This window comes from Pipistrellus hanaki (assembly GCF_964339955.1).
Source record: "Pipistrellus hanaki genome assembly, chromosome: 5".
NCBI lineage: Eukaryota > Metazoa > Chordata > Mammalia > Chiroptera > Vespertilionidae > Pipistrellus > Pipistrellus hanaki.
Window position 1 is genome coordinate 689,843 of NC_140507.1, and position 16,403 is coordinate 706,245.

General features: G+C 64.3%; 2 protein-coding genes across 4 annotated transcripts in view; one reads left to right on the forward strand and one right to left on the reverse strand.

Annotated features, from left to right (window-relative positions):
- The window catches only part of NUDT1 (nudix hydrolase 1), a gene marked incomplete at its 3' end in the record, with an annotated part of 283,181 nt that overhangs the window by 179,864 nt on the left and 86,914 nt on the right, over positions 1-16,403 (forward strand). The gene's annotated exons all lie outside the window — the stretch shown is intronic.
- Positions 1-16,403, reverse strand: part of MAD1L1 (mitotic arrest deficient 1 like 1) — a 111,601-nt gene that overhangs the window by 19,004 nt on the left and 76,194 nt on the right. For all 3 annotated transcript variants that reach the window (XM_084886254.1, XM_084886253.1, XM_084886252.1), the window contains 3 exons: positions 13,688-13,828; positions 6,310-6,366; positions 1,408-1,496 (listed from right to left, as the gene is read on the reverse strand). In XM_084886254.1, coding sequence (XP_084742380.1) covers positions 1,408-1,496; positions 6,310-6,366; positions 13,688-13,828 — 287 coding nt within the window. The remainder of the gene's footprint in view (positions 1-1,407; positions 1,497-6,309; positions 6,367-13,687; positions 13,829-16,403) is intronic.

A 16,403-nucleotide genomic window follows, 5' to 3' on the forward strand; every position in this document is an offset into this window, starting at 1 on the left:
CGCGCAGGAGGGCGGGCAGCCGCCTGAGAGGCGGGCCCAGAGCGGGACTCTGTGAAGGGGGTGCTGGAAGCAGGGCACCTGGTGGGTTTGGATGAGACGGATGTGGACACATGAAAGGGGCACAGGGGTGAACCTGGCCAGGAAGGAGGGGCCACTGCACGCCCTGCCGGGCCGGGGTCCTGTCCGTATGCTGGGGCCCTCCCAGAGCCTGTCCTCAGCCTGCTGCCAGGGCTCAGGGAGCCCCAAATGGGACGGCAGGCACGCAGCCACACCCACTCCAGCCCCCATGGGCGGCTCCTCCGGGCGGAGCGTGGCCACATACGTGGCCTGATTTTTGTTAAGGAGCCAGTGGCCTCCCACAGCTTATTCTCACCCAGCGCATCAAGATGCTGATGATAAAGCCTTTAGATTTTACAAAATAAGCAAAAACGACTACGTCCAAAGCGGGCCAGCCCACACACGCTGGCTGCGCGCCTGGCCGTGTCAGGCCCACGCAGACGCGACTGTCTGAGGGGCCGGCGGTGGAGCACGGGCCAGGCTCCCAGGCGGCTCCCGGGAGGAGGCACCACCCTGCCCACTGGGGCCGGGGTTCAACCTGAAGTTCATGTCCCTTCGGGCCGAGGGCTGGCACTCTAACCACTGAGCACTGGCCAGGGCTGTGCTTACTCTGCACTCTGCACCCAGAGAGTGTGGGGCACAGTGTCAACGTGCCCATCGGGGGACCCAAGGAGCCGAGAGCAGGCGGTCGGCATGGCCCCCGGAAAGCCTTCCTAAGGACGAGCTGCGGTCCAGGCGGGGAAGGGCTGGGAAGGCCTGCAGCGCCCCCTCCTGACACGCGGTGTGCATGGCAATGGTGTGGCCAAGGGGCAGCCCGCGGACACAGACAGGGGAGCGTGTCTGGGTGGCTGCTGCTCTGCGAGCGAATCTCCCTGGAACGGGGAGCGCAGCCCTGCCGCCCTGGAGGCCACACGAGGCAGAGCCCTGCTGGCCACAGGCCGGCCCCGAGGCGGTGCGGCGAGCCCAGCGCTCTGAGCCGGGGCACCGAGACGCCCGGCCAGCGCCCGCCTGAGGGCGGCAGGAAAGGCCCACCGTGGGCGCGTCTGTGCAGAGGAGCTGAGTGCGGGGGCGGGGGCGGAGAGGACAGGGTCCCCGGGCGGAGAGGACAGGGTCCCCGGGCGGAGAGGGCGGAGAGGACAGTCCCTGGGCGGAGAGGACAGTCCCCGGGCGGAGAGGACAGGGTCCCCGGGCGGAGAGGACAGTCCCTGGGCGGAGAGGACAGTCCCCGGGCGGAGAGGACAGGGTCCCCGGGCAGAGAGGACAGTCCCTAGGCGGAGAGGACAGTCCCCGGGCGGAGAGGACAGGGTCCCGGGCTGTGGGACAGGGAGCGGGCGGGCGGGCGGGCCGTACCTGAGCTCGCTCGCCTCCTCCCGGGACAGCAGGACGCTCTGCTCGGCAGGGCCCGCCTGGGCCTGCAGCACCTTCAGCTCCATCTCCAGCTGCGGAAACAGCACAGGCTCAGCCGGGACCGCGCGGGAGTCCCTCCAGACAGAGAGGCTCTGGAAGCACCCATCTCCTAGTCACCAATCTAAAACACGCCTTAAAGACGGCCTCATGTGCCAAAGCCAGTTTGGCTCAGTGGATAAAGCGGGGCCTGCTAAAGGGTCCTGGGTTCGATTCTGGTCAAGGGCATGTACTGTGGTTGCGGGCACATCCCTGATGGGGGGTGTGCAGGAGGCAGCTGATTGATGCTTCTCTCTCATCGATGTTTCTAACTCTCTATCCCTCTCCCTTCCTCTCTTGTGAAAAATCAATAAAATATATTAAAAAAAAAAAAAAAAAAAAGCCGGCCGCTTGCACAGGAGGAAGCCCTGCCCGGTGTGGCTCAGCGGACCGAAGGGATCCGGCCAAGGGCATGGGCCTTGGTTGTGGGCACATCCCCAGTGGGGGGTGTGCAGGAAGCAGCTGATCGGTGTTTCTAACTATCTCTTTCCCTTCCTCTCTGTAAAAACATCAATAAAATATATATTTTTTTAAAAAGGAGGAAACCAGTAGGGTTTACAGAGGCTGCTGGGAGCTGAGCATGAGGACGGCTCGGTGGGCGAGGGTGAGCAGCTGGATCGTGGGAACGGGCAGGGGTGCCCTCAGCCAGGCCCGTGGAGCGGAGCCCGGCCACGTGCTGCCAGCCAGCGCAGGGCGACAGGAAGACAAATGCATTAACTTGCAGCCGCCACCACCTTTCACGCGTCAGCGGGAAGAACCCTCACGGAGCTGGTTTGAAAACACACACAGACACACTGACTGCATCTTCTGGGGACCCGCTGCACGGCAGAGGCCGGAGCCCTGACCTGGGACCACCCACGCTCAGTGGGAGGACGGCGCCCGCCGGGCACAAGGCGACCAACGGGAGCGGGACGGCCTGGGCCTGCCGCCGGGCAGAGCCCTCTCTCCCCCAGCGGTGCTCTGACCGCCCGCTTCCTTCCGAACCCGGCCGCCCCTGCCCAGCTCCAAAGCTAATGCACAGACTGACATTCCTCTCTCGGCCTCTCCTACGAAGAGGCGTAATTACCCGCAGTGCCAGCTCCCAGCGAATCGAGTGCCAGGGGAGCGGCTGCTGCTCAGGCCGCTGCGGGAGCTGCTGACAGCTGCATGACCCGGGGAAGGAGGCCCCCCACCCCGGGGCCCCAGGAGCGCCAGACAAGTGAGCCCTCAGCCACTGAAGGCCTGGGCCGGCCGGGCGCATCCTCAGGCCCCTCTAAGGCTCTGCTTCCCCACTGGTCACCGGCCGGGGGCACAGCCCCTCACACCCCAGTCCCTCAGCAGCTGGGAGCGAACTCCTGCCTGGGAAGGAGGCAACCACCTGCTTCCCACAGACCAGAGGTTAACCCAGGCCTCTAGGCGCTGCCTGGAGGGGGTGGGGGGGCACAGCTCTGTGGAGCCATGAGCGGAGAAGGCCCGAGAGCTGAGCACTAACAGTCTCCCCAGCACAGGGCTTGCCCTTGAGGCGGGTGAGGCTGGATGGTCCGGGGCTTAGGAGGCTACTGAGGATCTGACAGTTCCTGCCTCAGAAACGGCCTCCCCAGGCCCTTGGCCGAGGGGCCTCCGCTGGGCCTCAGGGAAGCAGCCCCGTGCTTGGGCACAGCGGGCACAGGGCCACCGACGGGCAGGAGACGGGTGCCGCAGCGGCCTGTCCCCTCGCAGGGTGCGAGCACAGGGCAGACCCGGGCTTCCGAGTACCAAGGGGCTCCACGCCCCGCAGCAGCCGTGAGGCAGAGGCGGGGACAGTATGGCCTCCAGGTGAGGACTTGGATCTGATCATGAAGCGGCACATGGCTCCAGGCGCGGGGAGCCTGGGAGCTGAGCGCTGGGCCGGAGTGTGGACGGGAGAACCACAGGACTGAGAACCGGCCAAGGACCCGGCTGCCATGGCCTCCTGTCCGGCTGAGCCTGCGCACCTGCCCGAGGCGCCGTCCCAGACGCTGCATTCGGGACGGGGTGAGGCCACTTCACTTCCCGGGTCTGAAGTGCCTGCAGCCTCCTCGCACCTGCGGGCCGGGTGGGTGTGGCGCTGCAGCGGGGGAGGGGGGGCTGTGTGGGGGAGGGGAGGCTGTGTGGGGGAGGGGAGGCTGTGTGGGGGAGGGAGGCTGTGTGGGGGAGGGGGGGCTGTGTGGGGGAGAGGAGGCTGTGTGGGGGGAGGGGGGGCTGTGTGGGGGAGGGGAGGCTGTGTGGGGGAGGGGGGGCTGTGTGGGGGAGGGGGGGCTGTGTGGGGGAGGGGGGGCTGTGTGGGGGAGGGGGGGCTGTGTGGGGGAGGGGGGGCTGTGTGGGGGAGGGGAGGCTGTGTGGGGGAGGGGGGGCTGTGTGGGGGAGGGGGGGCTGTGTGGGGGAGGGGGGGCTGTGTGGGGGAGGGGGGCTGTGTGGGGGAGGGGAGGCTGTGTGGGGGAGGGGAGGCTGTGTGGGGGAGGGGGGCTGTGTGGGGGAGGGGGGGCTGTGTGGGGGAGGGGAGGCTGTGTGGGGGAGGGGGGCTGTGTGGGGGAGGGGGGCTGTGTGGGGGAGGGGGGCTGTGTGGGGGAGGGGGGGCTGTGTGGGGGAGGGGAGGCTGTGTGGGGGAGGGGGGCTGTGTGGGGGAGGGGGGCTGTGTGGGGGAGGGAGGCTGTGTGGGGGAGGGGGGGCTGTGTGGGGGAGGGGGGCTGTGTGGGGGAGGGGAGGGCAGCACGGCACCAGCATGGCAGGTGAAGCACCGCGGGCGGGTGTGATGGATGCTCAGCGCCGGTCTCGGAGGGAGGGACTCGGGGGCAGCCTGGTCCGGCCCCGCCCCGCCCCGCCCCGCCCGTCCCCGGGCTGACCCCCGGGGCTTCCCTGCGGCCAGGAGCGGACCGGGCCAAGGAAGACGGCAGCTTCCTTCCCGGCCTGAGGGGTGCGGGCGTATTAAACCGGGAAATGGGCGCTCCTCCCCCTCGGGAGGCGCACAGCAGCAGAGGAGTGTGTAGGGCGCCTCTCAGCGGCGGCCAGGGCTCAGGGGTGGGGGTGGGGGTGGGGGTGGTAACACACAGGCCGGACGGCGCTCCCAGGACGGCAGCGGCCTCAGAGCGCGCGGTGTGCGGCACTGACGACAGCCACCCTGTGCTGCCTGTCCCGGTGTCTGAAGGTGTCTGGGGTTTCTGCCCCCTCCTCTCCTGAACGTGCGCTCACTCGGCCAGAAACCAGCAGGCGAGGGAGGGCCGCGCCCAGTGACCGCCGAGTCCCGCTGTCCTGGGACAGACCCGGCCAGCAGGGAGGCTGCCACTGGAACGGTGGGCCAGCCCCAGAGCCAGCCCAGGTGGCTCTCACTCCCTCCCACACGAGGCCACGCTGCCCGGAAGGAGGGGAGATGCAGGAGAAGAAACTGCCCCCTAACCCAGGGGAGGCCTGGCATTGGGGTGCCACTCGCTGCAGGGCCCACCCTGCCCGCCCGGCTGGCCTTTAACTCGGGCTGGGGGGCAGCATGGACCTCGGATGGATGAGGGAGGTGCAGGGAGCAGAGGCCCTGGGTCCTGAGCATGAGCGCCCGCCTGCACCCGTGGGCACTGCCCTTCTCACCTTCCCTGTAGCTGAGGGACAGCCGAAGCCCAGACCTAAGGCCAGCGGGAGGGAGCCAGCGCAGGGCACCCGCGTGTACTCTGGGGCCACGGGCAGGGCTGAGAATCAGCTCAGGAGGGCCAGGCTCTCCTGCCGGCTCCGCAGGTTCCATAGGGACAGGCCGTCTCACCTAAAGGAGCTTCGCTGCCTGGACTCGGCTGCAGGCCTGGCGCTATGTCCACAGCATCTCAGACCCAATGTCCCCTCCAAATGTGCCCTCCCCAAGCTCCCCTGGGCCCTCTCCTTCAGTGTGACCACTCCCCAGTACCGCCCGGCCACCCTCATCTCCCCCCCAGGCCCTGCGCACAGCCACTCTTGGGCTCCAGGGCTGTGCCGGCCCCGCCCCCTCCTCCGGTGCCCTCACGATGGCCCGTCCAGGCCCTCCCAGCCCTGTCCTGCAGTGGGGGAGACAGTGGTGGTGACAGCAAGGACAAGACAGATATGCAAATTCAAGGACATGTCACTTCAACAGAGGGCAGCATGCTCTCGTCGGGAGCTGAAGAGGAGGTGGCGAAGATGCAGGAGCAGAGCTCTGGCCCGTGATGCGGCCCCCGGCCGCCCAGTGCCAGAGCAGCCTCGCCCCGCACCCAGCCGCTGGCCTGGGCAGAGCAGCCAGCACACGCAGACCCGTGGCCTCCCTGTCCCAGAGCAGGCCGGGAGCCGGGCAGCAGGCAGGGCCTCGCAGCTGCACAGGACGGACACGCTCCCACACAAAGCTCCCCCTCCTCCCACCCCTCTTCTCCTCCGTGGTGGGGAGACACCCACCTCGCCTGCACACCGCGCCCCCACTGGGCTCTTGCTTCTCAAGCGCCCGGGGAGGCAGGGCCAACGTGCTCTGGCAGGGACCCACCAACAGAAGCAGCCTGTCCCGCAGCGAACCCCAGGCTCAGCCTGCCACGCGTGGGCAGGCGCCCGGGGCTGAAGGCACAGGCCCCGGGGCACGGCGTGACCTGGGCAGGAGGCAGTCCCCGCCCCCACCGTCCTCACATCGAGGCAGCGCCTCTGTCTCTGGGAGCCAGGACTCGGCTTCTAAACCTCATGCCCGCTCTGCTCCCACCGCGTTTCTGACAAGAAGGGACGTGGCTGCCAGGGCCCACCAGCCTGCAGGACACGTCGTGAGGGACAGGAACTCCATGGGCGGGCCGAGGCAGCCCCTGCCTCCCTCTGCAGAGACCCCAGGGCGTGGCCCGGACTCACCATGTCCGCTCTCTGCTTCTGGCTGCCCAGCTCCTCGAGTGCCTGTGACAGCTGAGCCTTCGAGAAAAGACAGGAAGTGGGATTAGTGGACCCCCCATCTCTGCCCCCCAAGCAGACGAGCCTGGGAAGAGCTGGCACCTGGGCGGGAGGGCAGCTGGGAGCCTGTGCTGGAGCGGCTGCGGCATCGTGGGAGGCAAGCTGGGTCATGTCCTGGGGGCAGGAGAGCAGTCGCCTCCTTGGTTCCGGAGGAGGAGGGGCCAACGTCCAGCAAACCCCTGACGCCCGGCCCACCGCCACCGGCAGGACTTGGGGACCAGGCGAAGGACCACCCACCCCGGTGCACAGACACGGAAGGATCCCTCCCTCGGCCCCAGACGCTCAGAGGCCATGCTGGGCACGCAGGGCTGACTGGTCTGGGCTCAGGGAACACTCACAGCAGGCGTTACACTGGGACCACGGCTGCAGCGGCAGCTGGGACTGGGGAGGACCCGCAGGTGTGCGTGCATGAGCCTGCGAGCAGTGCAGTGTGCACTGACGTCTGAGGGCCACACTGGACATCTGAGACCAAGGCCAAGTCTGCATCCCCACCTGTTACCTCAAAGGGCCGGTCAGGGGCTCGGCGGGGGCTGGGGGTGGGTAGGAGTTGCAGCTGTCACTGTGCACGCCACCCCCCTCCCCAGCATCGATTCAGACAGCCAGCCAGCCACGGACGAGAATAGAAAAGATCGATGAACGAACCTGGTTTTCAAAAAGATAAACAAAACTGACCAGCCGTGATCTGGATGAGCTGAGGGAAAGGAGGAACTCAGATAAATGAAATCAGAAACGAAGAGGAGACCACACTGGACGCCACAGACACACACACTGCGAACAGCTACACCAACGCTGGAGACCCTGGAGGAACCGGGTCAGCTCCCTCCAAAACACGCCGCCTACCGGGCTGAGCCACGGCGAGACGGGAATCTGGACGGACTGACGTCTCACAGGGGCTGGTCAGAGACAGAGCTCTCCACAAGAAAGGCCCCGGCCTGGGCGGCTCCCCCGGTGGTTCCACCAAACACACAGAACACCAGCCCCAGCCCTGCACCTCGTCCGAGCCAGGAGCACGCCCCAGGCCCGGTGCGCGGGCGGCACTGCCCACACATCCGCGGCCGGCACGGACGCCCCCAGGAAGGAAGCCACGGGCCAGATCCCTGCTCAACGTCGGTGCGAAAATCTCAAGACAGTGTTAGCCAACGGAGCCAGCGACGAAGGGGTCACAGACACAACGAGAGGCTATTCCACGAATGGTCAGCATCCACCAACCAAGCATGTGACTCACCAATGCACACACATGGATGACCATGATGTGAGCATGTCGATAGATGCAGAAAGCAGTTCCTTCATGATAAAAGTTAATGAGGTGCCAAAGGAATAGACTTCAACGTAACGCAGACCAGAAAGGACAGCTGCTGCTGATGGCACACTCCGCGCATAAGCTCAGGCTGCCCCCATGGTCAGAAACAAGACCAGGAGGCCACCTTCTCTCAGCACCGCTGTTCAGCACGGTGTGGGCGCCACAGCCACAGCCTCGGGCCACAGAAGAAAAGAAAAGGCATCCAAACAGGAAGGGAAAAAGGAAAATTACCTGCTTCATAGAAAACAAGACTTCCCCAGAAAACTATGCTAGGAAATTAATTCAGTGAAGTTGCAGCATCCTATATAATAAAGAGGTAATATGCCTCAGCCCTCACAAGATGGCTGCCTATGACCAGGCTGGCAGGGGAGCTAGTGAGGGACCACCAAACAATTGAACAGCAGACTGTGTGGGGCAACCAGGCCGAGCAGTTGGGGACGACCAGGCCGATGGGGGGGAGGGTGCAGTTGGGGGCGATTAGGCTGGCAGGGGGAGCAGTGAGGGCCAACCAGGCTGGCAGGTGGGGTAGTTGGGGGAGATTAGGCTGGCAGGGGATGACAGTGAGGGCAACCAGGCAGGCAAGCGATTAGGAGCCAGCAGTCCAAGATTGTGAGAGGGATCCAAGTGCCGGTTTAGGCCCGGTCCCACAGGGAGTCAGACATCCCCCAAGGGGTCCTGGATTGGAGAAGGTATAGGGTAGGCAGAGGAGCCGCCCCCTCCCCCCCCCGTGCATGAATTCCGTGCACCGGGCCTCTAGTATTAAAATAATATACAAAATAAGTTGCGCTTCTATACATTAACAACACACTACCTAAAAATAAGCAAGCAATCCCGTTTACAATAGCATCAAAACCAATAAAATCTCAGAAGTACATTTAACCAAGGAGGTAAAAGACCTGCACAGTGAAAACCATAAGACATTGACGACAGGAACTGAAGAACAAGGGAAGACAGTCCACGTTCATGGAAGAAGTATTAATGTTAAGACGTCCGTATTGAGCTAGAGATGCCATGGTGCCCAGGCCAGATTGGGTCAGTGGACAGTGTCAGCCTCAGACGGAAGGGTCACAGGTGCAATGCCAGTCGGCGGCACACACCTCGGTTGAAGGCTCAAATTCTAATTGATGTGTCTCTGTCTCTCCCCCTCCTTCCCACTCTCTAAAAAAATCCTATCTAATAAAAGAGTAATATGCAAATTGACTATCACTCCAACATATAAGATGGCTGCCCCCATGTGGTCAAAGATCCTGCCCCTATGTGGACACAAGATGGGCACCACAAGATGGCCAGCAGGGGAGGGAAGTTGGGAGGGACCAGGCCTGCAGGGAAGGGCAGTTCAGGGAGATAAGGAGTGCAGATGAAGGCAGTTAGGGGTGACCAGGCTGGCAGAGGAGGGAAGTTGGGAGCGACTGGGCCTACAGGGAAGGGCAGTTGGGGGGGACCCAGGCTTAGAGGGGAGAGCAATTTGGGGGGAACAGGCCTGCAGGGGAGGGCAATTAGGGGTGACCAGGTCTACAGAAGAGGGCAGTTAGTGGTGACAGGACTGCAGGGAAAGGCAGTTAGGGGCACACAGGCTGGCAGGGGAGCAGTTAGGCATCAATCAGGCTGGTAGGGGAGTGGTTAGGGGAGTAATCAGGTTGGCAGGCAGAAGCAGTTAGGGGAAATCAGGAAGGCAGGCAGGCAGGCAAGCAGCTAGGAGCCAGCATTCCTGGATTGTGAGAGGGATGTCTGAAAGGGCAGTTGGACATCCCTCAAGAGGTCCCAGATTGGAGAGGGTGTAGGCTGGGCTGAAGGACACCCCCTCCCCATGCACTAATTTCATGCACTGAACCTCGTAGGGGTGTCGAACTCAATCAGAGAAGGGGCCAAAATCTAAAATCCAGCCTAAATCGCGGGCCAAATGGTTTACTGAACAGTCATAAACTGACAATGTCATAAACTGACAGCGGAGTGCAGTGATGACAGCGCGGTGCGGGCCACATTGCAAGGCCTGGAGGGCTGGATTTGGCCCGCGAGCCGTGTGTTTGACACATGTGAACTAGGAAGTCAAGGTTCAATTCCTGGTTAGGGCACATGCCCAGGTTGCAGGTTTGATCCCCAGTAGAGGGTGTGCAGGAGGCAGCCGATCAATACTTCTCATCATTAATGTTTCTGTCTCTTTCTCCCTCTCCCTTCCTCTCTAAAATTAACAAAAGTATATTTTAATAATTAAGTTAAATTAAGTTAAGCAAATTAATGGAAAAATGTCCTCAGATGACGTTTAACAAAAATAAAAATTAAAGAAATAAAACTTCAATGGCAATTTTGACAGAAATAGGAAAAAGTAATTCTAAAATTCTTATAGAACACAAAAGACCCCAAAGAGTCCAAGCAATCCTGAGAAAGAGGAACGCCACTGGAGGCACCGCACTTCCTGACCTCTGATTATACTGCCGAGCTATCCTGGTCACAGCAGCGTGATGCTGGCGTAAACAGACACTGTGGTCGGGAGAACAGAAGAGACGGGACGAGAAATCAACCCGCACACCCACAGTGCCCCCTGGCGAGGAGCTGCAGCCACGCCCGGGAAGGAGGGTCTCCCCGTTCACAGTGCCAGAGCCACGCAGCTCTGAGGGGAACGCGGGACAGACCCTGCCGCTCGCCGTGTCAGTCTCCCGGACACGACACCAAGCGCCCAGGCAACGAAGGCCACAAGGAACCAGAGGGACCACAGCAGCGGAGCCGGCAGCAGGACGCGAGGCCGGGGCAGAGCTGCAGACCGCACCCCGACAGGTTCCGCCCTGTGTCCACGAGGAGCCTGCGGCTCAGCAGCAGGACAGGTGCCGATGGGCATGGGCACAGGAGTGAGAAAAGCCCCAGAGCGCACAGCCCCGGTACCTGGAAAGGCGCTCAGCACCCCGTCAGCGGGAGCCCTGAGCCACAGCCACAGCCATAGGAAGGCCACGGGACGGGCTGCGGCGGCGCTGCGGGAGGGCATGTAAATGGAGCAGCCACTACGGAACTAAAATTAGAGCGAGCCATATGGCCCACGATCCGCTCTGGGAGCACGGCCAAAGGAAATACAGTCTGCATCTCCAAGAAACAGCCGCGCCCCTGCTCCTGCAGCCCGCCTCCCGGAGCGCGACACGGGAGCACCCCGCGCTGTCCGCCGACCGGGAGGCGGTGTGGCACTGCCAAGCGCACTGCGGACCTTAGGGAAGCAGACACTGTCACTGGTGGCGACAAGGCGGGACAGGAGGACGCGATGCTAAGGAGACAGCCGACCAGAAAAAAAACACTCAGGACGCCACTGCTCTCTGACAGCCTGCGGAGCCGCGGACACAGCAGCGGGCGGCTGAGAGGGCAGAGGGTGCGGGAGCCAGAGGGCGAGGGCAGAGCGCACACTCCCGGGGGGCGGGGGGGGGCCCCCGCCCGGGACCTCAGGTGCAGCCTGACAATGACAGCTAATCACAGGGACTGCATCTCCAACTGGCCAGAAAGAAGCTCTCCAAGGTCCGGTAGAGAGACGGAGGAACCAGGCGGGCGGTGGCCGTGGAGTCAGCCGGTGTGTGTCTGTCTCGCTGTGTGTGCACGCACCCGTGAGACGCCCAGGACAGCCTCCATGCACACGGCCCCACGTGCAACTCACACCCATCGAGCTGGTGCCTGGTCTCCGCCCGCGTCACCACCTCGCCTGCTGGACACCGCGCGCCTTTCTGTGAAGCCAGAGAACTAAACTGAGGGGCACCTGAGGGCCTGGCCGCTGGCGGCTCCCCCCTCCCCCCGGAGGCCACTGCAAAGCCCTCCGGCCACTGCACAGCCTGGCCGGAGCCGCCGTGTTGTTGGGTGCTGAGCAGGCCACCCGCCCACGTCACACAGTGCGCCCGGGGCCCGGGCCACTCCCTTCCTGGCTCAATTTTAACTGATGGAGTTCCACTCTGCTCCGTCAGTGTCCTCACAGGAGAGCCCCCCCAGAGGAACACCTTCAGGGGCCAGGAAAAGGGCTCTGGCCCGGTGGGCGCGGGGTGGGAGAGCGGGCGACTCTGGAGGGAGACGCTGCTCTGAACGCTCGCCCGCTGGGGGGGGAACGGGAGCACGATGCTGCCACTGTTCTCAGCTCCTCCGAGCTGCAGCCTGAAGCCGGCTCCCCCCGGACCTCCCGCCGCCGGCAGCCCGTCATCTGTTTTAATTAAATAAATTGGGAAACAAACCGGGCTGGGATGCGGCGCGGCGGCGTGCACTGCATAGCGATGGCCCGCAGCACGGAGGGCACGGGACGCCGCCCGGCACCAGCACTTCATTAAAGGGAATAAATAAAACCGGGCCAAGCGGCACAGGCCGCAGACGGCGCTGGGATCTCCCGGCTCATCCACTTGGTTTCACTCAAACGTGTCTGCGAGCCAAACCTGCTCCATTAGGGCCGACCGCAGCCCACCCGGAGCCCTGCTCTCTGCTGAGCGGCTCTGCCCTCCCGGGGCCCACGTGGCTCCCGCGTCCGAGGGGCCGGTGGCCGCAGCCCCGAGGGAGGCGGCCTAGCCGCCCTGCACCTCCCCCAGCAGCAGGTCCCAGAACACCGGACAGGGCTGTGCCCTCGACGGCTGTGCCCAGTTCAGTCCCGTCTTGTGGGTGAGAATTACTGGCCCACAGGCAGCTTCCAGAGGCAGTGAGAGCTGAGTGGCCGGCTGAGACCAGGGCCCCGGTCACAGTACTGGAGAGAGAGCGATCTGGCCTGCGCAGGAGGAAGAGCCCCATCCCATCCTGTCCGTCCCCTTGCTTTCCGGGGCTCCCTGGGTACACCCCAGTCCCACCCCAGCCAGAGAGCAGGATGGGCGGCTCTGTCTGCTGCCCCCTGGTGGAGGCCAGGAGGTGAGCAGCTGTCAGCAGGAGTGGCTGGGCTCTGGGCAGAGTGCTCCCACTACCTCTACTCCCTCAGGGGGCACCACCTGGAGGCAGTCAGCCCTCCTCACAGGGGCTGACCCTCCCGAGGCCCAGCCCAGGAGTGCCGGCTCCCACCGTGTGCCCTGGGCCTCCCACTCAGCACTCAGGCCTGGGGGTCGCCTGTGGAAGTAAAGGGGGTCTGCTGTGCAGAACAGGGTTTGGAGGAGGGTGTAAGGGGGAGGGCCCACCGCCCCGTCCCGCACACCCAGAGCCGAGAGCCATGACCTCTCAAAGCCCTGGCCGTGAGCGCCCCTGCTGGGCGGCCGCAGACCAGCGTCCAGAGCACCGAGGGTGCTCCTGGGTGACCCGCCCCGGGGAGGGCGGGCTTTAGGGAGCAGGAGCGCAGGCAGGATCTCGGTCACAATGAAGCCCTGGGGGCAGGGTGGCCTGGGCGGGGGAGGAGCCAGCACAGGGCCGCCTGCTCGGGAGGGCCCGTCAGCACGTGTCCAGGTGGAAGGGGGGCCGATGGGGGCCCCAGTGTGGATGGCGCATGCGCCTGTGGCCGTGGCCGAGCAGAGCAGAACATGGCAGGCGTGGTGGTGGAGCCCGCTGAGCCTGGTCCCCTCCCCGGGTCCTCCCTCTGCTCCAGGAGGCAGAGGGAAGCCAGGTGACCGAAGCTGACCATGGCAGTAGGGACTTTTTCTGCCGAACTGGACCGTCCAGGCAAACCAGGCTGAGTGTCCCCTGAGGTGGGACTGGAGAAGTGGAGGCAGCGGAGAGGTGGCCCAGCGCCAGCTGCTCAGACCCCCAAGGGGACGGCTAGACCCCAGCTGACAGCCTCAGGCTGTGGCAGGTGTGCGCAGGGGACCACGCTGGGCAGGGAGCTCCGAGGACACTGCCAGCCCTTGTCCCCCGACGTACAGACACCTGAACACAGGGCCCTGAGGGCGGGCCGTCTGCCTCGGGCTAAACGGGCAGGGGCAGCCAGGGAGCCCTCCGCGTGGCAACGCCAGAGCCCGCCCTGCGCATCTCCCGTCGGCGCATGGAGGCCGTGTGCCGGGAGGGGGCTGCGGGCTGTCCCAGCGCAGCCTCCCGGGCTCCTCCCGCAGAGCCGAGCGCACTCACCTCCATCTCCGAGCTGTGGGCGTGCACTTTCTGCACCATGTCCTCGGCCTCCCGCATCCGCCGGGTCAGCTGGGGCGAGTACTCGGCCGGGGTCAGCTCGCTGTCGTAGGACCCCAGGATGGCGCGCATGCCGTCCCGCTCCTGTGGACACAGAGGGCAGGGCTGGGATGTGACGTGGAGGGACAGTGTGAGGGAAGACGCCCCGCGAGCAGCGGGATGGCCGGTCAGGTGGGCCCCGCACAGCTCCTCAGTCCAAGGACCCAGCAGCTCTGGCTCACGCGGGCCGGATGGCCCACCCCGCCAGTGCCAGGGAGCTGGGCTATGTGGCCGTGGCTGCAGGGTCAGAGACCCGCAGGCTGCTGTCTGCTGTGTCCCCAGCCAGGCAGAAGGTCTCCACGGTCACAGCCAGCACCCTGCCTCGTGGGACTTCCCACGTCTCCTCAACGAGGTCAGGACCTTTGGCCCAATAACAGCCAGGTTCCCAGGAGGGAGCCCCGTCAGCAGGGAAGCAGCTGGACCGAGAACAGACACGCTCCCTTCTGCCCAGAGCGCCCCGGAGGGTCCCGGGTGCCAGAGGGAACGGCCTTCGGACCTCACACACAGGGCCCCGATGGCCACAGCCCAAGCCAGTGGTCAGCAAACCTCGGCTCTCAAGCCACATGCGGCTCTTTGGCCCCTTGAGTGTGGCTCTTCCACAAAATACCAAGGCCTGGGCAAGTCTATTTTGAAGAAGTGGCGTTAGAAGAATTTTAAAAAATGTGGCTCTCCAAAGAAATTTCAATCGTTGTCCTGTTGCTAGTTGGCTCTGCTGACTAATGAGTCTGCAGACCACTGGCCCAGGCTGCAGGACAGACCCTGCACCAGCTTCTGCCCAGGCCCGTGCTCATTCGCCTCAGCTTCTGGTCCCTGAGGTAGTGATCGGCAGGTCTCCCTGCACAGCTGGGAGGTCAATACCAGCCCAGGGGAGGCCCACACCACGGCCACAGAGCCGCCTCCTCCATGTGGCAGGCAGCCCTCTCCGTGGACGGCGCATCCCTTCCTGCAGGCGGAGTTGAGATGGGGGACAGCTGCTGGGAAGGCTGGTACAGCCCTCCTCCTGTCCCTTCCCCCGGGCAGGATGCAGGGACAGCCCACCAGCCGGCTCACAGGCAAATGCAGAGACCCGGGGTGAGGCCCCCTCCCCTCTCCCTGCTCCAGCCGCCGGGCCCCTCAGGTGTGAGGCGGCGGTGCGGCCGCAGAGCCCTGCGAGCGCCCACAGCCGTCCTGTCTCCCCCATCAGCCCGCACCGCTCTCTCCCCACGGCCTCTGACTCAGCCGCCACCCAGCATGGACTTTGTAATTAGTTGATGACAAAAAATTCAATAAGTGAGAAATTAAAGTTACAAATCCAGCTGGAACTGGTCACATATCCGTGGAAAATTTGTTTTCACAGGAAGGTTTATCAAGTGTCATAATTTTATTGAAATCCTCTATCTTCCCACTGACTTTTATGGCTCCGAGCTGGTTACCGAGGCGCACGCCAGGCTGGGGAGGGGTTTCCTTCATAAACACGCTGTAATCACGCCGTTATTGGCCATAAATCCCACCCGCGCCTGCCGCTCGGCTCCAGCGCAGCCTGGCCGGGGCCAGCAGAGAGGAAACTGTAAACCGAAAGCTGCTGTTTGCACCTTTCCGAGAGATTGTTTGGGCGCTGAACTGTGCGGTGTAATCGGATAACGACGTTTTAATGGCTGGTCCCACTTGTGGGCGTTTGCTTCATTTCCACTCGAGCGAGTGTGGCCACTAACCATTGCGCAGCCAGCGCCCGGGCTGCGGGAAGCCAGGACACTCGCCCAGCAGCCCAACAGGACGCGAATGCGGGAGGAGGCCGCCTGCAGGACCAGCGGGCACAGGCGGGCAAAGTGCCCAGGCCTGCCCAGGTCAGAAACAGGCTGGGCCCAACCTGGCTTCACACTGGCTCGCCGTGTGCCCTCCGGAGAAACACTCGGCCCTCTGCGCCTGAGTGCTGCTGACTGTGGAGGGGCAGCGCAGAACCTCAGGGTGGCCGTGGCCACCGCGCTCCCGTGGTCCTCCCCACAGCACTTGCTCTCTAACCGACAACGGCCAAGGCGGGCAGCAGGGGTCCGGGAAGGCCAGCCGCTCTGCTCCACTGTCCAGCACCCACTTTGGAAGGCCCTCAGCACTTCACACCCCACTTCTCCGGGGAAGAAAGAGCGAGGCGAAGGGCCCGCCAAGGTGCCAGAGCCTCGAGCACCCAGCCCACCTGCCGCCCACTCCTGTGTGCTGGCAGCACCGGTGCGCGCCGGGGCAGCGGCTCCATCCCCACCTGTGCCTGTCGCCCTCCACCTCCCCCGCCACAGCTACAGCCGCGGCCGGAGTCACTGCTGCCGAGGGAGCCAGCCGGAGCCGCTGCGGGAGGAGTCCCAGGGGCCCTTCCCACAGTCCCCTCTCCTCCTGCCCCAGACCCCTCCACAGGCCCACTGCCTCCCCTCCACTCAGTCATTCCACACCGCTTTTTTTCCCTCTCTCCAAATGCTTTTACTGATTTCAGAGAGAAGGGAGAGGAGGCGGTGGGCTGGCTCTCTGAGGACCCGGCGCTGGCTCCTGGGACTCAGTGCCTCCCTGTGTGAAACGCCAAAGGCACTGGGGAAGGGGCTTGAGGTCGGGGCCTCTTGACAGCTGTCCGCCACCTGCACGCAGCGGAGCAGCAAACACC